Here is a 19,424-nt window from a genome sequence, read left to right as displayed (position 1 = left end):
TGGCATCTTGGTTCAATGATGTATGATCTACCGCCAAAACCTTGTGCAGTAGGTCTGTCTACCTCAGTTAATGGAAACTCTACCCTTAATCATGCCAGACACCCTGGAGTCCTCCCTGATGTCTTGCTCCTTCTCCCATACCCTGTATATAATTCATAAGCGAATCATAATATAATTCATAAGCAAATCATAAGCTACCATCATCTCTCATAGGATTGTTCTATTAGCCACTTAACTGATATTCTTGCTTTTGCCTTTGCTCTCTTAAAGTTTACTTTCCATACAGCAACCCAATCTGGTTAAACTTTTTATGTTACATCACATCATTCCTCTGCTAAAAACCAGGTGGCTTCACGGCTTATGCAAAATAAATGCCAAGTCCTTACAATGAATACGGGCTTTACTTCTTGATATTTTCACAGCTTATCTTTCACTATTCTCCTCCTTCAATGTGATCCAGTCACTGTGGGTACCACTTTAGAGCCTTGGCATTTGCAGATCTCCATACCTGAAATACTATTTCCCCATTTATCTCCATGCTCATTACCTTCCCTCCTTCAGGTCTTTGCTTAAATGCTATCTTCTCAGTGAGATCTTTCCTGATCAGGCTATTCAAAACTGTAAAACTCCACTCTGTCACTCCTATCCTCCTTTTCTGCTTTATTCTATGTAGCACTTATCATCACCTAACATAATATGTATTTTACTTATCTAACTGTCCCTCCTTATGCCCCAACTATAAATTCCATGAGGGAAGAGTATCCCCAGTGTACAGGTACTCAATAAATATCTGGAAAATGACTACATAAATATATGCCACAGATTATTCTACCCACCATTCTACTCAAGGAATACATGGCCAGTTAGTACATTTGTTTAATAGCAATAATTTCAACAACTAATGATGAGCTGTTTTACATTTGGTACTCTCAAGGCCACGTGAACCTTCGTGGAAAAAGTGCTTGACATTTATACACTTAAATTTTATTTATGTGTAGGGTGTTAGGTAAAGCTCTAAATTTATCTTTAAAAAATTAACAGATAATTATCACAGCTCAATTTGAATAATTTACACTATGATACTGTGATATACAGGTTGAGTATCCCTAGTCCAAAAATCTGAAATGCTCCAAAATACAAAGCTTCCTGCGTGCCAACATGACATTCAATGGTAATGGTCATTGGGGTGTTTCATATTTCAGATTTTCAGATTAGGGATGTTGAACCGATACGTGTAACGCAAATATTCTAAACTCAAAACAAATCCAAAGTCCAAAACACTTCTAGTCCCAAGCATTGCAGATAAGGGATACTCAACCTGTATAAAGAAATATGTAGGCTGGGTATGGTGGCTCATGCCTGTAATCCCTGCACTTTGGGAGGCCAAGGCGGGCAGATCACTTGAGGTCAGGAGTTCAAGATCAGCCTGGCCAACAGGGCAAAACCCCGTCTCTACTAAAAATACAAAAAGTAGCCAGGCGTGGTGGTGGGTGCCTGTAATCCCAGCTACCTGGAAGGCTGAGGTGGAAGAATCGCTTGAGCCCGGGAATTGCAGTGAGCCGAGATGGTGCCACTGCACTCCAGCCTGGGCGACAGTGACACTCCATCTCAAAAAAAAAGAAAAAAAATGTATTTAGTCTCTGTCCTCAATTCCTGACACATAACTCCTAATCCCTTGGAATTTCCTAGGTGACAAGTGTGTCTTTTTCTAATGAGGCAACTCTCGGTGGGCTTCTGGATGTAGGCTGGTCACTAGAAAGATAAAAGCCACGAACAGAAGCTTAGAACCTTCAGCCCCACCAACCTACCCCTCATCCTCTGGGAAGGGAAGCAGGACTAGAGATTGAGTTTCTTATACCCATGTGATGAAGTCTCCATAAAATTCCCTGAACCACGGGTTTCAGAGAGCTCCCAGGTTGAGGAACACATCCATATCCTGGGAAAGTCTGGAAAGAAGCTCCTGCACTCTGGACTCTTCCAGACCTCGCCCCGTATTTTGCTAATCATCTGCACCTTCTGTAGAATCCTTTATAATATATGGGTAAACCTAAGTGATTCCCTGAGTTTCATGAGCCATCCTAGCAAATAACTGAACCAACAAAGGGGTCCTGAGAACCTCAATTTACAGCTGGTTGGTCAAAAGTACAGGGCACAACCTAAGACTTGCAAATGGCTTATGAAGTGGAGGGCAGTCCTGTACGACTGAGCCCCTAACTATGGGTCCTGCACTAATTTTTGGTTAGTGTCAGAATTGAACTGAATTGTAGGGTGTGGGGAAAAAACCCACACATCTGGTGCAGAAGTGTTCTGTGCTGTGTTGAGTTTGAGAACAGCAAAAACAAGTTTGGTTTTTCCTATCTCTTAAAATATCCCACACTTAATTAAACTGCCACTTTTATAGTAAGTTCTCATGTACATTTAGATCTGTTCCTGGTTTCCACATTCTGCTCCTCTCATCTTCTATACCAGTATCACATTTATTTTAAATCAACAACTTTACAGTATACTTCAACATGTGGTAGACAAAAATCTTATTTACAACTTTGCTTTTTAAAAATCTCCTTGGGTTTTCTGGCACATTTATTCTTCAAGATGAAGTTCAGAATCAACTTATAAACTTACCTGTTGAGACTCTCATTGTATCAAATGTATATATTAATTTAGAAAGGATTGACTTTTTTTGTTGTTTTTTTGCAGACAGAGTCTCACTCTGACACTCAGGCTGGAGTGCGGTGGCACAATCATGGCTCACTACATCCTCTACCTCCCCAGGCTCAGGTGATTCTCTCACCTCAGTTTCCTGAGTCTATAGATGCGCATCACTAGGCCTGGCTAATTTTTGTATTTTTTGTAGAGATGGGGTTTTGCCATGTTGCTCAGGCTGGTCTCCAACAGCTGGACTCAAGCAATCACTTGCCTTGGCCACCCACAGTGCTGGGATTACTTGCATGAGCCACTGCACCTGGTCTGACATGTTAATAATAATATGTTAATAATGACATTAACTTTATGTTTCTAGGAACATATCACTCGTCTCCATTTCTTCAGGTCTTGATTTTATATTCTTCAGTAAAATTTTATCATATTTTAATAAGTTGGGTATTTTAAAATTTTCTTTTTACTTCCATGTGTATCTTTCCCATCTCTATATAAATAAAAACTTTCTGAGTGAATTTTTATAAAAGATCGTTTCCTCATCTCATATCAAATGGTACGGCTATCAGATAATCTTTGAAGGCTTGTCAGCTAAAAAATGCCACAACTTTCCACTAATATTCCAAAAGCAACAGTCTCTAAAAAATCACCTAAACAATGTGCACATTTATGTGTAAAGGATTAAAATTATATATACCAAGGACGGTCAACTGGTTTCATCATAAACATCAACTTTAGTCCATCAAAAATAGCTGCCAAGAATGGCCAATTGAGAATATCCAAGCTCAAGGGAAAAGAATACCATGATGAATTACTGGTGTCATAAGGGAGAAAATAAAAAATGGTGGCACAAGTACCAAGTCCTTGTCATACATAAGATTCACCACACTATTAACAGTAGTTATTTACAGAATTAGGAATAATAGCAAGAAGGCTTTTATTTTCAACATTATACACTTCTACATTGTTTGCATTTTTTAAAAACAAGCAACTATTACTTTCAAGATCAGCAAAAAAAAAAAAAAACCAAAAACCAAAAAAAAAAAACCCAGATACTTTAAATTTGTGAAAAACATTGCAACTTCATCATGACTACTTAATATAGTTCTATTTCATTACCTGCTATAAACTTATTTCCCTGATAATTTTTTTTAAATAAAACTCTCACAAGTTTTGTTTTTGTTTTTTTTGGGGGGGACGGGGGGCAGAGTCTAGCTCTGTCTCCCCGGCTGGAGTGCAGTGGCGCCATCTCAGCTCACTGTAACCTTTGCCTCCCAGGTTCCAGCAATTCTCCTGCCTCAGACTCCCCAGTAGCTGGGATTACAGGCATGCGCCTAGATAATTTTTCTATTTTTAGGAGAAACGGGGCTTCCTCATGTTGGCCAGGCTGGTCTCCAACTCCTGATCTCAGGTGATCTACCCACCTCAGCCTCCCCAAAGTGCTCAGATTATAGGAGTGAGCCATCACAGATGGCCTACAATTTAAGTTTTAAAAATGTATTTTTTAAACCACTTACTTATCTGGATTAATTATTCTTTAAATATTATTTCCAATATTTATGCCATAATACTATATTAATACTTTTTTCTAATCATCAGAAAAACATGAATATAAACTAAGAATTTTATAGGAAAAAGGAGTTTTAGCACTTCTAACACTTACAATTCAATTTCAACCATGCCTCTGGAACATCCTCTCTTCACAAAAAAACCAACCTAAGACATAAAAAAGAAAGTGAGCTGTGTAATGACATTCCCAGGTTAACAATCCGAGATTTAGCAGTCATTATTATTTGTCAAATTAAGATTTTTTCAGGTACCACTTATATGTGCACTCCCGTCACTTTCTAAGGTATCCCTCCCAGATCTGGGTTCCTCCATTGTTCCCTCCCACAAATAACAACAATAATAATATTAGGTAAAATTTATTGAACTCCTATGCACTCCATAGCCTCTTACAAACTTCGTGACAAAGCCAGTAAGTGCCAGAAAAAGGATCTGAACCCAGGAAATCTGGCTCCACAGCCTGTGTACTTGGACACTATATTAAACACCCAGAGAGAAGAGAAAATGCCTGTGGGAAAACACGTCCTATAGTATAACCACTGAGCACTCAAACCTCCTTATTGCCATTGAAGACTTCCTACAGTCGCGCAGGTGATATATTAACAACCATGCTAATATTACCTATCCCCTTAATGATGTAATTGCCACCAAGCATCGTTTTAAAAGGAGCAATACAATTGAAATTTACATGATAAAGTAGACATATCTGTGCCAGTTTCTATATGCTTATGAGTCTAAGCCCGAAAACAAAGTCTGAGCCTAAAAAAATCAGACTGGATCTTAAATCAGTCTATAAATAAGTGATAAATATTAAAAAAGGTAGAAAATACACCTCGCAAGTAACTTTTTTAATAGTGATGACAGTGATGACAACAGCTAGCATTTATCAAGCATTTACTATATACTGTTGTGCTAAGCACTAAACATGTATTTTCTCATTTAACACTCATAAGCAACCTTGAAGTATACATTCATTTTATAGATGATAAAGCTGAGTCCCAGAAAGATGAAGGAAAAAAAAAAAAAGCCTTATCTTGTAACCACCAGGTATAGCCTAATACTTAAAAGTACGGATTTTAACATCTACTATCTAGGTTCAAATCTCAACCCCATCACATACAAGTTGCTAGACATTGGACAGTTGCTTAACCTGCCTGTTTCCTCACAGGGAAACAAGGACATCTATGTAGGAATGCTATCTGCCTATTAGCTTGTAAGAATTAAAATACTTGGTACCAATGAGGAGGAAAAAAAAAAGTCAGGAGGCAGTTCTTATCATAAAGTATCCATACATGTGGTGTAGAGTATGTTTTTGTTATATTTTTATATTAGCATTTAAACAAAAATAAATTAAATATTCTTGCTGAGAACTTGGGCATCCCATAAATACAGCTGTGCACTCAAAGGGCTGCAACCTGTCATCTAGGAAACACTGCACTCCACAGCCTCCTTAAAAATCCTATCACTCAAAGATGAGAAGAGATGTGTTTTCATGACAAAAATCAACATGAAAAAGTTAGTAAAAATTGTTATAGCCAATTCATTCCTACTGTACAGCCCCTGGAGTACAATCCAACAGACCATTACAAAGAGATAGGGATTAAATGATCTGATAATTAAAAAACTATATATCAATATTCATAAAAATCTCAGTTGGTCCTTGGATGCTATCTGTTCCAACTCTCCCATCTTTGAAATGAAGAAAAACTGAAGTTCAGATAATTGCTCAAGGTCACAAGGTTAGTTATTAACAGAGAAAAGTATCTTCTACCTAATAAATGTCTCCCATATAGCACTAAACACACGCATACACATTTTAAATAATTTATAATCTTAAGGGGAATTTGCTTCCATTTTGTAACCGTCCATTAAATTTTAATTTTTTGTTATTATTTCTATCTTAATAGCATTGTGGTCAGTATATGGTCTATGTGGTGTCCATTTCTTGAAATATTTTGACACTTGCTTTATGACTCAGTATACAATTAACTTTTAGAAATGTTAACTTGTGCTTGAAAAGAATGCAGAGTCTCCAATTGTTGAGTGTACTTTTTATAATATAGCCATTAGTTCAAGCTTAACTTTATTGTTCAAATCTTTTGTAGTCTAATTTTTTTATCTGATTGATCTACTATTATTGATAGCTCTCCCAGTACAGTTATGGATATGTCAACTGCTTGTTAGCATTCCGCAGATTTTGCCTATACATTTTGGAGCTAGATTATAAAGTGAGTTGGGAACTGAATTATCTTCTAGTGAATTAAAACTTTCGTCAGTGTTTAATGACCACTATTATCTCTAAAAAGACTTTTTGCTCTAAAGTCTGTCTTGCCTAGTATTAATCCAGCTACACCTACTTTCTTTTGTATATTTGCCTGGCATGTATTTTTTTTCATCCTTTCACTCTTAACTTTTCTGTAACACTTTATTTTAGATATGCTTATTAAAAACAAAAGAACTAAACATTGTTTCATTTCTCCATTCTAACAGACTTTATAATGAGTTTAGATCATTTATAATTAGTGTGTTTATATCTGCACATATTTCTACCATCTCATTTTGTGATTTTTATTTTATTTTTCTTGAGACAGAGTCTCGCTCTTGTTGCCCAGGCTGGAGTGCAACAGCGTGATCTTGGCTCACTATAACCTCCACCTCCTGGGTTCAAGCAATTCTCCCGCCTCAGCCTCCCGAGTAGCTGGGATTACAGGCACCCGCCACCATGCCTGGCTAATTTTTGCAGTTTTAATAGAGACAGGGTTTCACCATGTTGGCCAGATCCTGACCATGGCCTCACAAAGTGCTGGGATTACAGGCGTGAGCTACCACACCCAGCCAACGTTTTGTCATTTTTAATGATCTCATTTTTTGAATCTGTTTCTTATCTCCTCCTCCTCCTCCTTTCTCAAGACTCCCTCCCTGTTCGGGCAGTATTTTTCCGCCACCCACTCTCATGAATATGATTAAGTGCCCTACACAGGTGTACCATTTTTATCTTTTACACTGTATTTTTACTGTACCTTTTCTATATTTAGAGATGTTTACATAAGTACAATGTAGGCCATTGTGTTACAACTGTCCACAGTATTCAGTACAGTAACATGCTCTACAGGAGTGTAGTCTAGGAGCAATAGGCTACACCATATAGCCTAAGTGGATAGTAGGCTATACCATCTAGGTTTGTGTAAATACTCTCTATTATGCTCACACAATGACAAAATTGTCTAAAGATGCATTTTCTCAGAATATATCCCCATCATTAAGCAACATATGACTGGATTTTGTTTCTGCCCTTTCTAAATTTACTCTACGGTTCCACAAGCCAAGCGCTGCATTTAAAAAAAAAAAGGCATCATTTCTAGCATTTTAGGTGTAAGGGACTTGGAGAATCCTCTAGCATTATCGTCCAAAATACTTCTAGAAATGAAAATCTCCTTCCAGTTTCTTTACCTGCCAAATTTATTCCTTACATTCACGCACTATTAAGTTTGCTATACCCAAGGAACTGAGGTGTAGAAATTGATGTTACTAAAAGCAATTAATAGTTCTGAATTTTCTTAAAAAGTAATTATGTTAACTCACCTTATCCGCTCGTCCCATGAAAGCAGGTTTCCCAGCTAAACCAAGGCAAATGGCACACACAATGCTCGACTTCCCTGTTCCATTGGCTCCAATGATCATATTCAAGTGGGGTCCAGGAGATACTTCACAAATATCATATGTTCTGAATTATAAAGAGATGAAATTACTAAGGAGAGATACAAAACCACTTTTTCTTGCTTTACATTATTTATGAGATTCCTCAAATTCCTCTAAAAACTAGCTAACCTTGCAAATTTAATTTTTTAATAGGTTTTCAATAAACAACTTTAGAAAGAAAATCTACCAATAGAAGAAATGAAAAGGCAGTAATGCATAACTAAAGAATATAATTTCATATAGTTTCTTCAAAAGTTTGCTGAAAAAAGTGAAGTTTGATACTTTGTTCTTTTTTAATAATTACAAAACACTGGACACTATATCAAAGATATTACACAAAATAATTTTAAAACAAATTTTATAGGAGAGGCCATGACTTACCTTAAATCTGAATTTTACATTCATATTTCTTTTAAATTATAATGCTTAATGGTTATTCATATTTTAATATTTCAAACAATCTAAGCAAATTTTTAATTACAAAACTGAAGATATATCTCAACCCAAAGGTTCCATTTTATTAACTTTTAAAAATTATTTTCCAAGCCAGGCACCATGGTATGTGCCTATAGTCCCAGCTATGAGGGAGGCTGAGGCCAGAGGACCAGTTGAGCCTAGGAGGTCAAGGCCAGCCTAGGTATCACAGAGACACACCAACCTACAAAACAAACAAAAGTTGAAAGTTGTCTAGTATTCTAATTACAGTTAGCATCTAATCTTTATTAGTTACTAGTGACAATTATGACAAAATGTGAAACAAACTCTGACTCAGACATTCTTTTAACTCGCCTTTGAATACTCTTAATTTGAACCCATAAAAAGTGTCCTTTGTCCACAGCATTTCAGTTAGCTCTCAGGAAGCTGCCAACTAATTCCTCATGAATAAATGCTTAGCCTGCTATTCACCTGCTAAGTATATAAATAACCAAGCGCACATTAATATTTTAAGAAAATAATGATTTTGAAATGTCAGGTGGTAATCAAAATACAGGTGGAAAAGAAGTATTTTCTGGCAGGTTTGCTAATCCCATACCTCTACACAGCATGTGCTATATCTTTTTAGCCATTTTGTTCTGCTAGCACCTGGGTCCCAAAAGAGCTCTTTATAATGGTTACAATAAAACCAGTTTGGGAACTTCAGAAATGTAGAAAATTATCTGACATAGAACTTCTTACTCTCAACACATGAAGTCCCATTCTTTTAACACTTGGATTTCCTGTTGTGAAATCTCTGTGTGAATGCTATACTAAAACAATGATGTAACTGGTATTTAAGAAAACTGAACAGGAAAAAGCATGAGAATTTCTGGCCTATAAGATATGCATCAATATTATAAATAGGGAGAGTAGCCAAAAACAAAGCTCCTGTATTTTTTTTTTTTCGGCGGGGTTGGGCGGGGGGATTTTTCTTGCCTTCAACTACCCAAATCAAGCCTCTGCACTGTTTAAAATCGTTCTTCTGACTCTATGATGTATTTATGGGGAATTCCCTTATTATGAGCTTCTTTTCCTCTGAGCTCCCTCTGAAAGAGCTATTGGTAAAGACCCACCTTCTTATCATTCCATATACTTCACAAGGTATCTCATGTATTCTCTATGGCCTCAATGATTCCCTCTTTCTACAAGTCTTTGAATACTATCTACATGCTGAAAGTAGTCCAGATGACCTCTATGTGCAATGATCACCTCAATAATGCTATTTGAATGTCCCACAACAGTCAACTTAAACTTAACACATTTAAAACTAAACCCACCATCTTTCCCATCCAAAATCACTCTTGCGGTCTCTTAGTGAATGGTATTATCATTGACACCATTGCCCAAATCAGAAACCTCGGCATTAGTTTTGCATCATCTTTGGTTCTTTTATTGCTTTTGACTCCACCCAAACCACCACTCCATCATCCAATCAATCACTAAGTAATGCTGGTAGAACTGTAAATCTGATGTCACTTGTTAAAAAAGAAAAATTAAAGAAAAAGGAGGACCTATCATAGCTGAGTTTCATCTTTTTCTACTTTTTATCTCCCTTCCCTATTTTCTACTCAGACCTCTAAATTCTACCTATAATGTACTTCTTTCAGTTTTGTGACTGTAATTCCTTATTTCTCTTAAGTCTTTGCGTGTGTTATTCCTTCAGCCTCCAAGTCTCTCCCTCCACTCCCAACTCCATTTGACTTGGTTCACTCCCTACTCTCTTCCAGGCCATTTAAATTATCTGACTACCCCTCTTATTTCCTTGCTAATTCTCCAAGCCCACCTTTCTCTACCTCTTGCCTAAAACTCAAAGGCCCCTCATTAAAATAAACAATAATATCTCACCAACCTCTGCACTTCCAGCTACTTTTTCTTTCTTCTCTTTACATCCAAGTTTTACTTTCTCACCCTCATTCATTCTTCTATGGCCTGCAAAGTTTTCTGCTTCCACTGCTTCATTAAAAGGTCAAAGATTCCTCAATTGCTAAATACAGTGGGCTCTTTTCAACCCCGCTATCTGACTTCAATGTAGCAGGTGATATTTTTGAAACATTGTTTTTCCTTGGCTTCTCTGATAATTGCCTCCCATTGTTTTCATCTTACCTCCCTGAATAGTTCCTTCTGGCTTTGAGTCCTTCCTCCTTTCACCCTTAAAAGCAGGCATTCTCCCAAGACCCTGTACATGGTCTTCTAGTCCTTCAATTTATAATTCCTATTGAGCAATCATAACCAGTTCTGCAACTTCATCAATCACCTGTATGCATGACTCCCAAATCTCTCATCCGTTCATACTTTCCTCTAAGCTCCAGACTCTTATATTCTGCCTATAGAACATCTCTCTTAGATACTCCAAAGGAAACTTCAAATCACAGGATCTAAGAGGCATTTATTATTCTCCTCAAACTGCTCTCTCTTCTGAATAGCATCTGACCAATTAGCTAAGGCAAACACCTGGGAAAAATGCTGCATTCCTCCCTTTCCCCCATGCCTCAATTATTCTGTAGCTGGATCCTGCCAAATCTCATTCCTTCACACTCTGATCATCTCTTGCCTTCGTATTGTCTTTTTGCTTCCAATCTTGCACCCTTTCTAAATCATCCTCCGCAGTGCTTCCAGAATAACATAAAACACATGTCATTCCCTGTTGAAAACACACCGTGGCTGCCTACAGGATGCTGCTGGAACTTCTTAGCATAGTAAACATACAGGTCTCTCAATGGTTGCTTACCCTGTCCAAATACTCACTCACATCCTATACTCTTGCCTTACTAAAACACTTGACACTTTCTAAATATACCAAACTATTTCAGACCGTTCCTTCTGTCTTCAATGCTCTTCACTTCTTTTAAGACTTTCCTATCTTCTCAGGCGGGTGCAGTGGCTCACGCCTGTAATCCCAGCACTTTGGGAGGCCGAGGTGAGTTGCTTGAGCCCAGAAGTTCGAGACTTGCCTGGGCAACATGGTGACACCCCATCTCTACAAAAAATTTTTAAAACATTAGCCAGGTATGGTATGCGCCTATAGTCCCAGCTACCTGAAAGGCTGAGGTAGGAGGATCACTTGAGAAGGGGAGGTACAGGCTTCACTGAGCCCTGATCATGCCACTGAGCTCCAGCGTGGGCAACAGAGCAAGAACAAAGACTTTCATATCTTCTCTACAAAGCCCTTTCTCATACTCGTGGACAAAACTAACCACTTCATCCTTTGTGAAGGATCCTGATATATATGTTGTTATGGTATCTAACTCATTTGATTACATTTATCTTTCCTGATCTGGATTCAAATAGCAATGCAACTACTTAACAGCTGTGTAAAACTGGGCAAAACAACCTACTGAGCTTCTTTCAGCAATGGAAATTATCAAGATAGAGTTGTTATGAAGAAAGAATGAGTGCACTGTGTACCTGGCACACAACAGGTGCCTGAAAACAAAAAAGGTAGTATTGTTAAAATACAATTCTGTTATCCTTATGCCACTATGTGCAAGTTTAAAAAAGACTTCAGGGCGGACACGGTGGCTCACGCCTATAATCCCAGCACCATGGGGGCGTGCAGATCCCCTGAAGTCAAAAGTTCCAGATCAGCCTGGTCAGCATGGTGAAACCCCGTGTCTACTAAAAATACAACAACAACAACAAAAAAATTGCTGGGCGTGGTGGGGGGTGCCTGTAATCCCAGCTACTCGGTGAGGCAGGAGAATCGCTTGAAACTGGGAGGCGGAGGTTGCAGTGGGCCGAGATTGCGCCACTATCCTCCAGCCCGGACGACAGTATGAGATTCCGTCTCAAAAACAAAAATTAGCCGGGCGTGGTGGCGCGCACCTACAGTCCCAGCTACTCGGGAGGCTGACCCAGGAGCCTGAAACCGAGAGGCAGAAGTTGCAGCGGGCCGAGGTAGCGCCACAGCACTCCATCCACCGTGGGCGACAAGAGCGAAACTCCGTCTCAAAAAAAAAAAAAAAGACGACTTGGAACAGATTCACTGTGAGGTGCTAGACAAATACATGATATATTTAAAACTTACTAAATTCTAAAGTGATAACTAGTTGTCTGAAGGAGAGAGGGAGGAACCAGGGAAGAAAGCTGGGTTTAGAGGGGTCAAGGGTCAAGATCCAACAATTGCCAGGAAGGTTTAATTTTTTTGTACTTGTAACCTCCCATCCCAAACAACCTTTACCGTCTTATCTACTCCTCTGTGGCAAATGCCTACCCTAAGAATCTGCCACAGCATCCCCACCACGCCGAATTAACTGTTGCCTCCTCGTAAATTCCCGGGGACAATACTTCTGTGAATTACAGACCAGGGCCGCTATGGATCGCGACTCCCAGCGGGCAGAGACCTACTCCCTCGTACAACTACTACCTGCTACAAGACGCTTTTGGAAAACCTTGGCGGACTAAATTTAAAAACCACATCACGTAAGGCACACATCTACATCATACACGTCAATCTCCACAGCCTTCGTAGAAAAATCCTCATGGGAACCCCGGCACGAATTCAAGGCCAGACCCACAAGCCAGGTACACACCCACACGCCCACGCCCGCGCGCAGCCGGCGCCCCGGGGCCTGCTGGACCGCACGCCTCCACACCCGCGGCGCGGCCTCCCGGCCACTCACAGGAAGTTCTCCATCGAGATACGGACGATAGAGCCCTCCACGAAAGGCCCGGACGACTGCACCAGCGGCAGCTGCGGGGCCGGATTCTTCCTCTTGCTCGGGACCTCCGACGAAGGGTCTCTCGGGAGAGCTCTCTTGGAAGCCTGGGGGCTTGGAGTTGACGTCTTCTTGCTTGGAGTCGCCATCCTGGCTTTCTCAGCGCCCCACAGCGACTTCCGTTCCCACCGTCCGGCAGCCCAGGCGCCCAAGCGCCCCAGCGCCCGGCTCCCGCGCGAACTGCCGCGAACTGCTCCCGCGCGCTCGCTCCCGCGATCTCGCGCCGCGCCTGCTCAGTTCAGATCCGGAGCGTCAGCGGGCCCACCCAGCGCCTCCTGCTCTCCGCCTCGCAGAACTAGGGCCCGACTAAGGGCGGAGCAGCAGACGGGACTGAGTGGGGACCTCGGGGGACGTGGCAACGGGAGTTTCTTCTCTGTATATTTCAGCATTCAGATCCTTTTTTGTTTTTTTTCCACTCAGGAAAAGATGTCAATTGCATTTAGTATTTTGAAAGCCACTTTATTGCTTCCCGAGCCTCAGTCATGTGTGGTGGGAGGCAGCTGTGGGGGGCACCAGGGGCGTCCAGGGCCGCCAAGGCCAGGGGTACGTTAGGCCCTGCTTGCTCCCACCCCTTCCAGGTGCCCACCTGAGAGCTCCCGGGCACGCCCATCCTTGGCTCTTCGTCCTCTTGGTTTTCTTCCCCGTTGCTTCAAATCAGGTCCCTGTCTCAAAAACCCCGAAAAAGAAATACTCTCAAATAACTCTGCCCGACGCTCCGTGAAGGCATCGTGCTAGGCGTTCTCAAACTCGTGGAACGACTACACTGCACAGGTTATCCTCATTGCTTCTCTGCTCCTTGCTTCCTAATTCTCTGGTTAAACTTCCGCCCCCGAGGTTTCTAGAAATCCCTGAGCTAGAATGCGCAGCCTTCATTAACAGGGTGGTTCTGCTTCCGTCTGCTCACATTCATCTAGTAAGCCCTCGCTTTAAAGAGGAGGCGGCGCACCGAGGCCTGCCTAGATCTTTCCTTCAACTAATAATGAGTGTCTAACCTACAAGAAACTGGAGCCGTGGCAGTTTAGAAGCCTGCCAAGGTTGCATCCCTGGGAACTTATTTTCTGTTGTGGGAGACAGGAAAAGAACAAGTGAATCAACTGAAATTAAAAAATTCCAACTTAAAGCTGTTGGAACTTGAAATTATTCAGAGCCTTGCGAAGAATGTGGCTACGGGGCCTGAGTCCTATGGCGTACAGCTGCAATGTCTGCCTTGTTTTTTCCTGTAAATAATCAGGAAGACCAAACAGAGACAGAGGTAAGACCCCCTCAGATCACTATCCCTCTTCATAGATTAATATAGTTATCCTCCTTGGAATGGAGATATCTATAACTAATCTAGTCGCTGTGTTTTATGCTTTGGTCTTGTATTGAAAATGTACTCCTGCTGAACCTTCTCTGCTTCTGCCTACGTAAATGAAACCTTAACTTCACTTTGGAACATTGACCTTATTTGTTTGGAGTTGGTGTTTCCAGGTGGCTGTCCTCAAGCTTTGCGTTAGAATAAACTCTACTTAATGTTATTTTATAAATTTCACTACTTAAGGTTGACACAACAAATGATTAGGATAATTTCAGACTGTGACAGGTGTTAGGAAGAAAACAAAATGAACCTGATGGGTGGGAGGTACGGAAGGTCTCTTAGAGGTGGTGATGTTTAAGATAAACCCTGAAGGACAAGAGGAAACTGTGGCATCTGAGAAAAGAGCACCCCAGGCAAAAGAATTTTGCTGGAACATTCCAGTAAGGACGAAAGCTCTGAGGTGGGAAGGCCCGTGTGGCTGCAGAGCAGTGAACAAGGTTGCATAGCAGAACCTTGTCCATCGTGGAAAAGCCTGAATTTTATTTTTAAAGCAGTGGAAAGCCATTGCATAGTTTTAAGCAGGAGAGGGCCATGATCTGATTAAAGCTTTTATTTTTTATTTTTTTATTTGTTTTTTTTTTGAGACAGTCTCACCCAGTTTCCCAGGCTGGAGTGCAGTAGTGCCACCTCAGCTCACTGCAACCACTGCCTCCCTGGTTCAAGCGATTCACCTGCCTCAACCTCCTGAATAGTTGGGATTACAGGCGCATGCCACCACGTCTGGCTAATTTTTGTATTTTTAGTAGAGACGGGCTTTCACCATTTTGACCAGGCTGGTCTGTAACTCCTGACCTCGAGTGATCCGCCCTCCTCAGCGTCCCGAAGTGCTGGCATTACAGGCATGAACCACAGTGCCTGGCCTTAAAATTTTAAAATAATCATTCTGGTTGCTGCGTGGAAAATGGATTAGAGGGAACCAAATGTGGAAGTGGAAGGCCACTTAGAAGGCTGTTACAGTAGAACCCTGATTCCTGACTCCTACAACAAAGCTCCTTTTCCAGGTCCCTGCTTCTTCCTCTCACAGAAGGACTCTGCTCTCTCCAAAAGTTATAACAGAAAAAATTAGAGTAAGTAAAAAGCATGTGAACTTGTAGTTACTGGAAATTTTCTTAAATGCAAATGAAAATGAGAGAGACGGAAAGGAAAATCATGAAAAAATTCAGACTGCAGAAGCAGCCTGCCTGAAAAGTCACAGCAACAGGCAAAAAATAAAACAACCTTGGGAAAACCTCAGGTTGCACCTGGACAGATAGACAGCTCTAAACACAGATAAACAAGCACAGAAGGAGTGGGGGAGTCTCGACTTCATACTCATACAATGGGCCCCAGTAAAAACTGGGGGCCTTAATAAGTACATTCCTTTCCCTTTAGGCACACTAAGATAGGGAAGCTAGAAACTTATGCAGGGAGGGTGGGGGGGAGGCCTGCAGCTGCAAAAAAATATCTGGGAACAGACACAGAAGCTTAAGCGACACAAAGCACAGAGCAACACAAACTAAAAGCCTGCTTATGTGATCAAGGAATTGGGTAAAGGCTGATAGAAACTCTGCTCTATGCGGGTAGCACACCTGGTCCCAACTAAATCTTCAGGCCCTAGGAAAATAAGACACCCTCTCCTCAGTAATCCGTTTATAAAAACCCTGACGTCTTTACTACAACTTGGTAGTCCACTCCGACTGCCCTCTCCAATGTGGAGAGGAGCTTTTCTTTCTTTCACTCTAATAACTTTTGCTGCAACCCCACCTTTGTGTCCATGTTCCTTAATTTTCTTGGACATAAGGACGAAGAACCCAGGGTACTAATTCAGACAATGAGAAACTGCTACGTTAAGGTGCATTGGTGAGACTGCAACAAAAATAAAGAATAGTTTTTAAACTGTTCAAATGGCGAGCAGTAATGAAAAAACTCAGTGCTCAGGAGAGCACAATACTGTCCTTCACTGCATTGCTAGCATGAATTTTTTGGAAAGTAAAGGTTCTGCTTCAAGAACTAGAAAAGTCAGATTGTTTGATGAAGTACTTACATTTAGGGGAGTCTACCCTAATACATAAGAATTATAGACATTAGTAATGGGAGCTGAGGGCAGGGAGCTAGTCATCATTTTTGTACAATGATCAGCCCTTTTTCTTCCTTCCCTTTTTTGGCAATCAATAGCAACATTTATTTCCTAGATCCCACAGGAGAGGGGTAAGGAGCCAAGAAATCCCGCATTATAAGATATGCAGCCTCTGAAGTAGCTGTGTAAATAGCATGATTAAATAATTTCAGGTTTTCTCTGTCTTCTTGAGTCAGTTTTAATAGGTTGTGTTTTTCAAGTAATTTGTCCATTTCATCTAAGTTGTCAAATTTATTACATGAAGTTATGTGTTAATATCCATTAATGTTTGTAGCATCTGTGGTGATGCTTCCTCTTTCACACTGATACTGTTAAGTTGTTCATTTCTTCCTCTCATTTCTTAATTAATCTAGTAGAGGTGACGTATGTTTCATTAATCTTTTTAAAGGAACAACCTGTTGATTTTTGCTATTGTTGGCTTTTGATTTCATAATTTCTACTTATCTTTGTAATTAACTTTCTGTTAAAGTTTAATTCGTTCTTTCCCCTCCAGCTTTTTAAAATTTGTTCTTTCCCCCTCAGCTTTTTAAAAATTATTTTTTGAATATATATGTTTGTACATATTAATGCATTACATGTGCAATTTTGTTACATGCATAGGCGATGTAATAATTAACTCAGGGTATTTATAATGTCTATGTGATGGGTCCCTTTCAAATCTTCTAGCTATTTTGAAAAATACAATAGATAATTGTTAACTATAGTCAGTCTACTGTGCTATCAAACATTAGAATGTATTCCTTCTATGTGATTAGTCTTTAGTGAACTAATCGAATTGTGTTTCTAAACTTGAAATTTGAGAATGAGTTCCTGAACTTGTGATGACTCCACAAATGTAGACGCTCTACAAGTTTTAAAGCTACTCAGTCATGCTGTAACGCCATCCTTTTAAAAAGGAAATGTTACTGGTTTTAGCTCTGGTTACCATAGCAACACGTGTTAAATGCAGAAAATTTGGGAAAACACACAGAAAAACAAACACATGCAAAGGAAAAACTTATAATTTCTCTACCCGGACTAATCATTGTTAAAATTTTGGTGTGTATTTTGACATATTTTTTTCTTGTATACTTGTACATATGGTATGCGCCTTTTGTTTTAAAAAAGGATGATACTGGCCGGGCGCAGTGGCTCAAGCCTGTGATCCCAGCACTTTGGGAGGCCGAGACGGGCGGATCACAAGGTCAGGAGATGAAGACCATCCTGGCTAACACGGTGAAACCCCGTCTCTACTAAAAAATACAAAAAACTAGCTGGGCCAGGTGGCGGGCGCCTGTAGTCCCAGCTACTCGGGAGGCTGAGGCTGGAGAATGGCGTAAACCCGGGAGGCGGAGCTTGCAGTGAGCTGAGATCTGGCCAGTGCACTCCAGCTTGGGCAACAGAGCGAGACTCCGTCTCAAAAAAAAAAAAAAAAAAAAAAGGATGATACTGCACAAATTGTACTATATATACCTCTTTCCCCCACTTAATATATTATGAATAACTTTCCTTGCCATTAACTATTTTTCTGTGATGTAGTTTTAAGTAATCACATAGTATTCCATTAAACAAATGTACCATTCTTGATTTAAATATTTCTCTTTTTTGGATTCTGTATGACTGGAAGTTAGCATGAACCAAAGATGCTCTGGCAAACTATACTAGCTCAGTGCTTTTTAACACTTTGAAAATTTCATGCCCCTGTCAGAGTATACACATTATCTTGCCACATCTCGATTATTTAATTCCACTTTTGCAAACCATCTTGAAAGAGGTGGTTTTAAAAAGGCAGAGAGAGATCTTTGGAAATAAAATATCAATTAACCTGAATTTGATGCTAATTAACGAGTGAGCCACAACAGAGCCAATGCTACTTTTCAGGGCTTAAAGTCAGTCATCAGCTAATAGGCATGGCAAAGCAATTGTATTTAATTTTCTACTGACCAAAGAGTAAGTAAGCAGGGCCATTTTGAGTGACAGCCTTCCAATTCTGCAGGAACTTTAAAAACTGACACAAATAAAAAGTTGACAGAAATCGGCAGGGTCAAGGATTATACATATATTTCACCTCACTGTCACAATACACTGTTTTAATACTTTTGGGTTGGGCTGCTCTAAGAAAATACCATAGACTGTGTAGCTTATAAAAATAGAAATTTATTTCTAGCAGTTCTAGAGCTTGAGAGGTCCAAGATCAAGGAACCAGCAGATTTGGTGTCTGGTGAGGGCTTACATCCTCATAGACAGTGCCTTCTCACTGTGTCCTACCATGGGGGAGAGGAAGAGCTTTCGTCTCTGTAGCCTCTTATAAGGGCACTGATCCTATTTATGGGGGCTCTGCCCTCATGACCTAATCACTTCCCAAAGCTCCCACCTCCTAATACCATCATAATGGGGGTTAAGTTTCAACATATAAATTTTGAAGGGACACAAACATTCAGACCATAACAACTATCTTCTATGGTCTCTTTTTTGGCTTCACTCCAAGCTCTTGATAATGGTGCCACAAGAAATTGGAACAAAGATGCATGTAATAGAACCCTGTGAGACCATCTCTAACTGAGGGCATATTACTTTTGCTTTTGGAAAACTCATAAAGTGAATAAGTGAACCCTCATGGCCTGAAAGGGAGGGAAGAAGGCAGATGCTAAAACTCAAGTCCTTGGTACCCAGGACCAAGTCCCATTCCATCCCCGCCACCTGCACCTCCCAAACACTGAACAAAACCACACACTTTCTAACCAACCTTGTTAAAGAATTGGTGGAACAGATCTAGGCAGGGATTAGGGGTCTGAGGAAAACTAGTGCCCCTCCCACAGGGGAACTAAAACCCCATACAGCAGACTTCTGCTGGAGATAG

At 40.3% G+C, this 19,424-nt stretch overlaps 1 protein-coding gene across 14 annotated transcripts in view; it reads right to left on the bottom strand.

Moving 5' to 3' along the window:
• Window positions 1-13,304, bottom strand: part of SMC5 (structural maintenance of chromosomes 5) — a 104,433-nt gene extending 91,129 nt beyond the window's left edge. For 13 of the 14 annotated variants that reach the window (XR_012424780.1, XR_012424781.1, XR_012424782.1 and 10 more), the window contains exons 1-3: window positions 13,017-13,304; window positions 7,804-7,945; window positions 4,319-4,371 (exon numbers count right to left, since the gene is read on the bottom strand). Coding sequence is in view for 9 of the 14 variants with exons in the window: in XM_005581895.4 (XP_005581952.2) it covers window positions 4,319-4,371; window positions 7,804-7,945; window positions 13,017-13,201 (380 nt within the window). In the remaining 5 variants the exon portion in view is untranslated. Of the gene's footprint in view, window positions 1-4,318; window positions 4,372-7,803; window positions 8,579-13,016 lie in introns of all 14 variants that reach the window. The other variant, XM_074017636.1, reaches the window with a different exon arrangement.
• Between the last annotated feature and the right edge of the window lie 6,120 nt (window positions 13,305-19,424).

This window comes from Macaca fascicularis, chromosome 15 (assembly GCF_037993035.2).
Source record: "Macaca fascicularis isolate 582-1 chromosome 15, T2T-MFA8v1.1".
Lineage (NCBI taxonomy): Eukaryota > Metazoa > Chordata > Mammalia > Primates > Cercopithecidae > Macaca > Macaca fascicularis.
The sequence above is the reverse complement of the archived record's forward strand: the minus strand, read 5'-3'. Positions and strand labels throughout refer to the sequence as shown.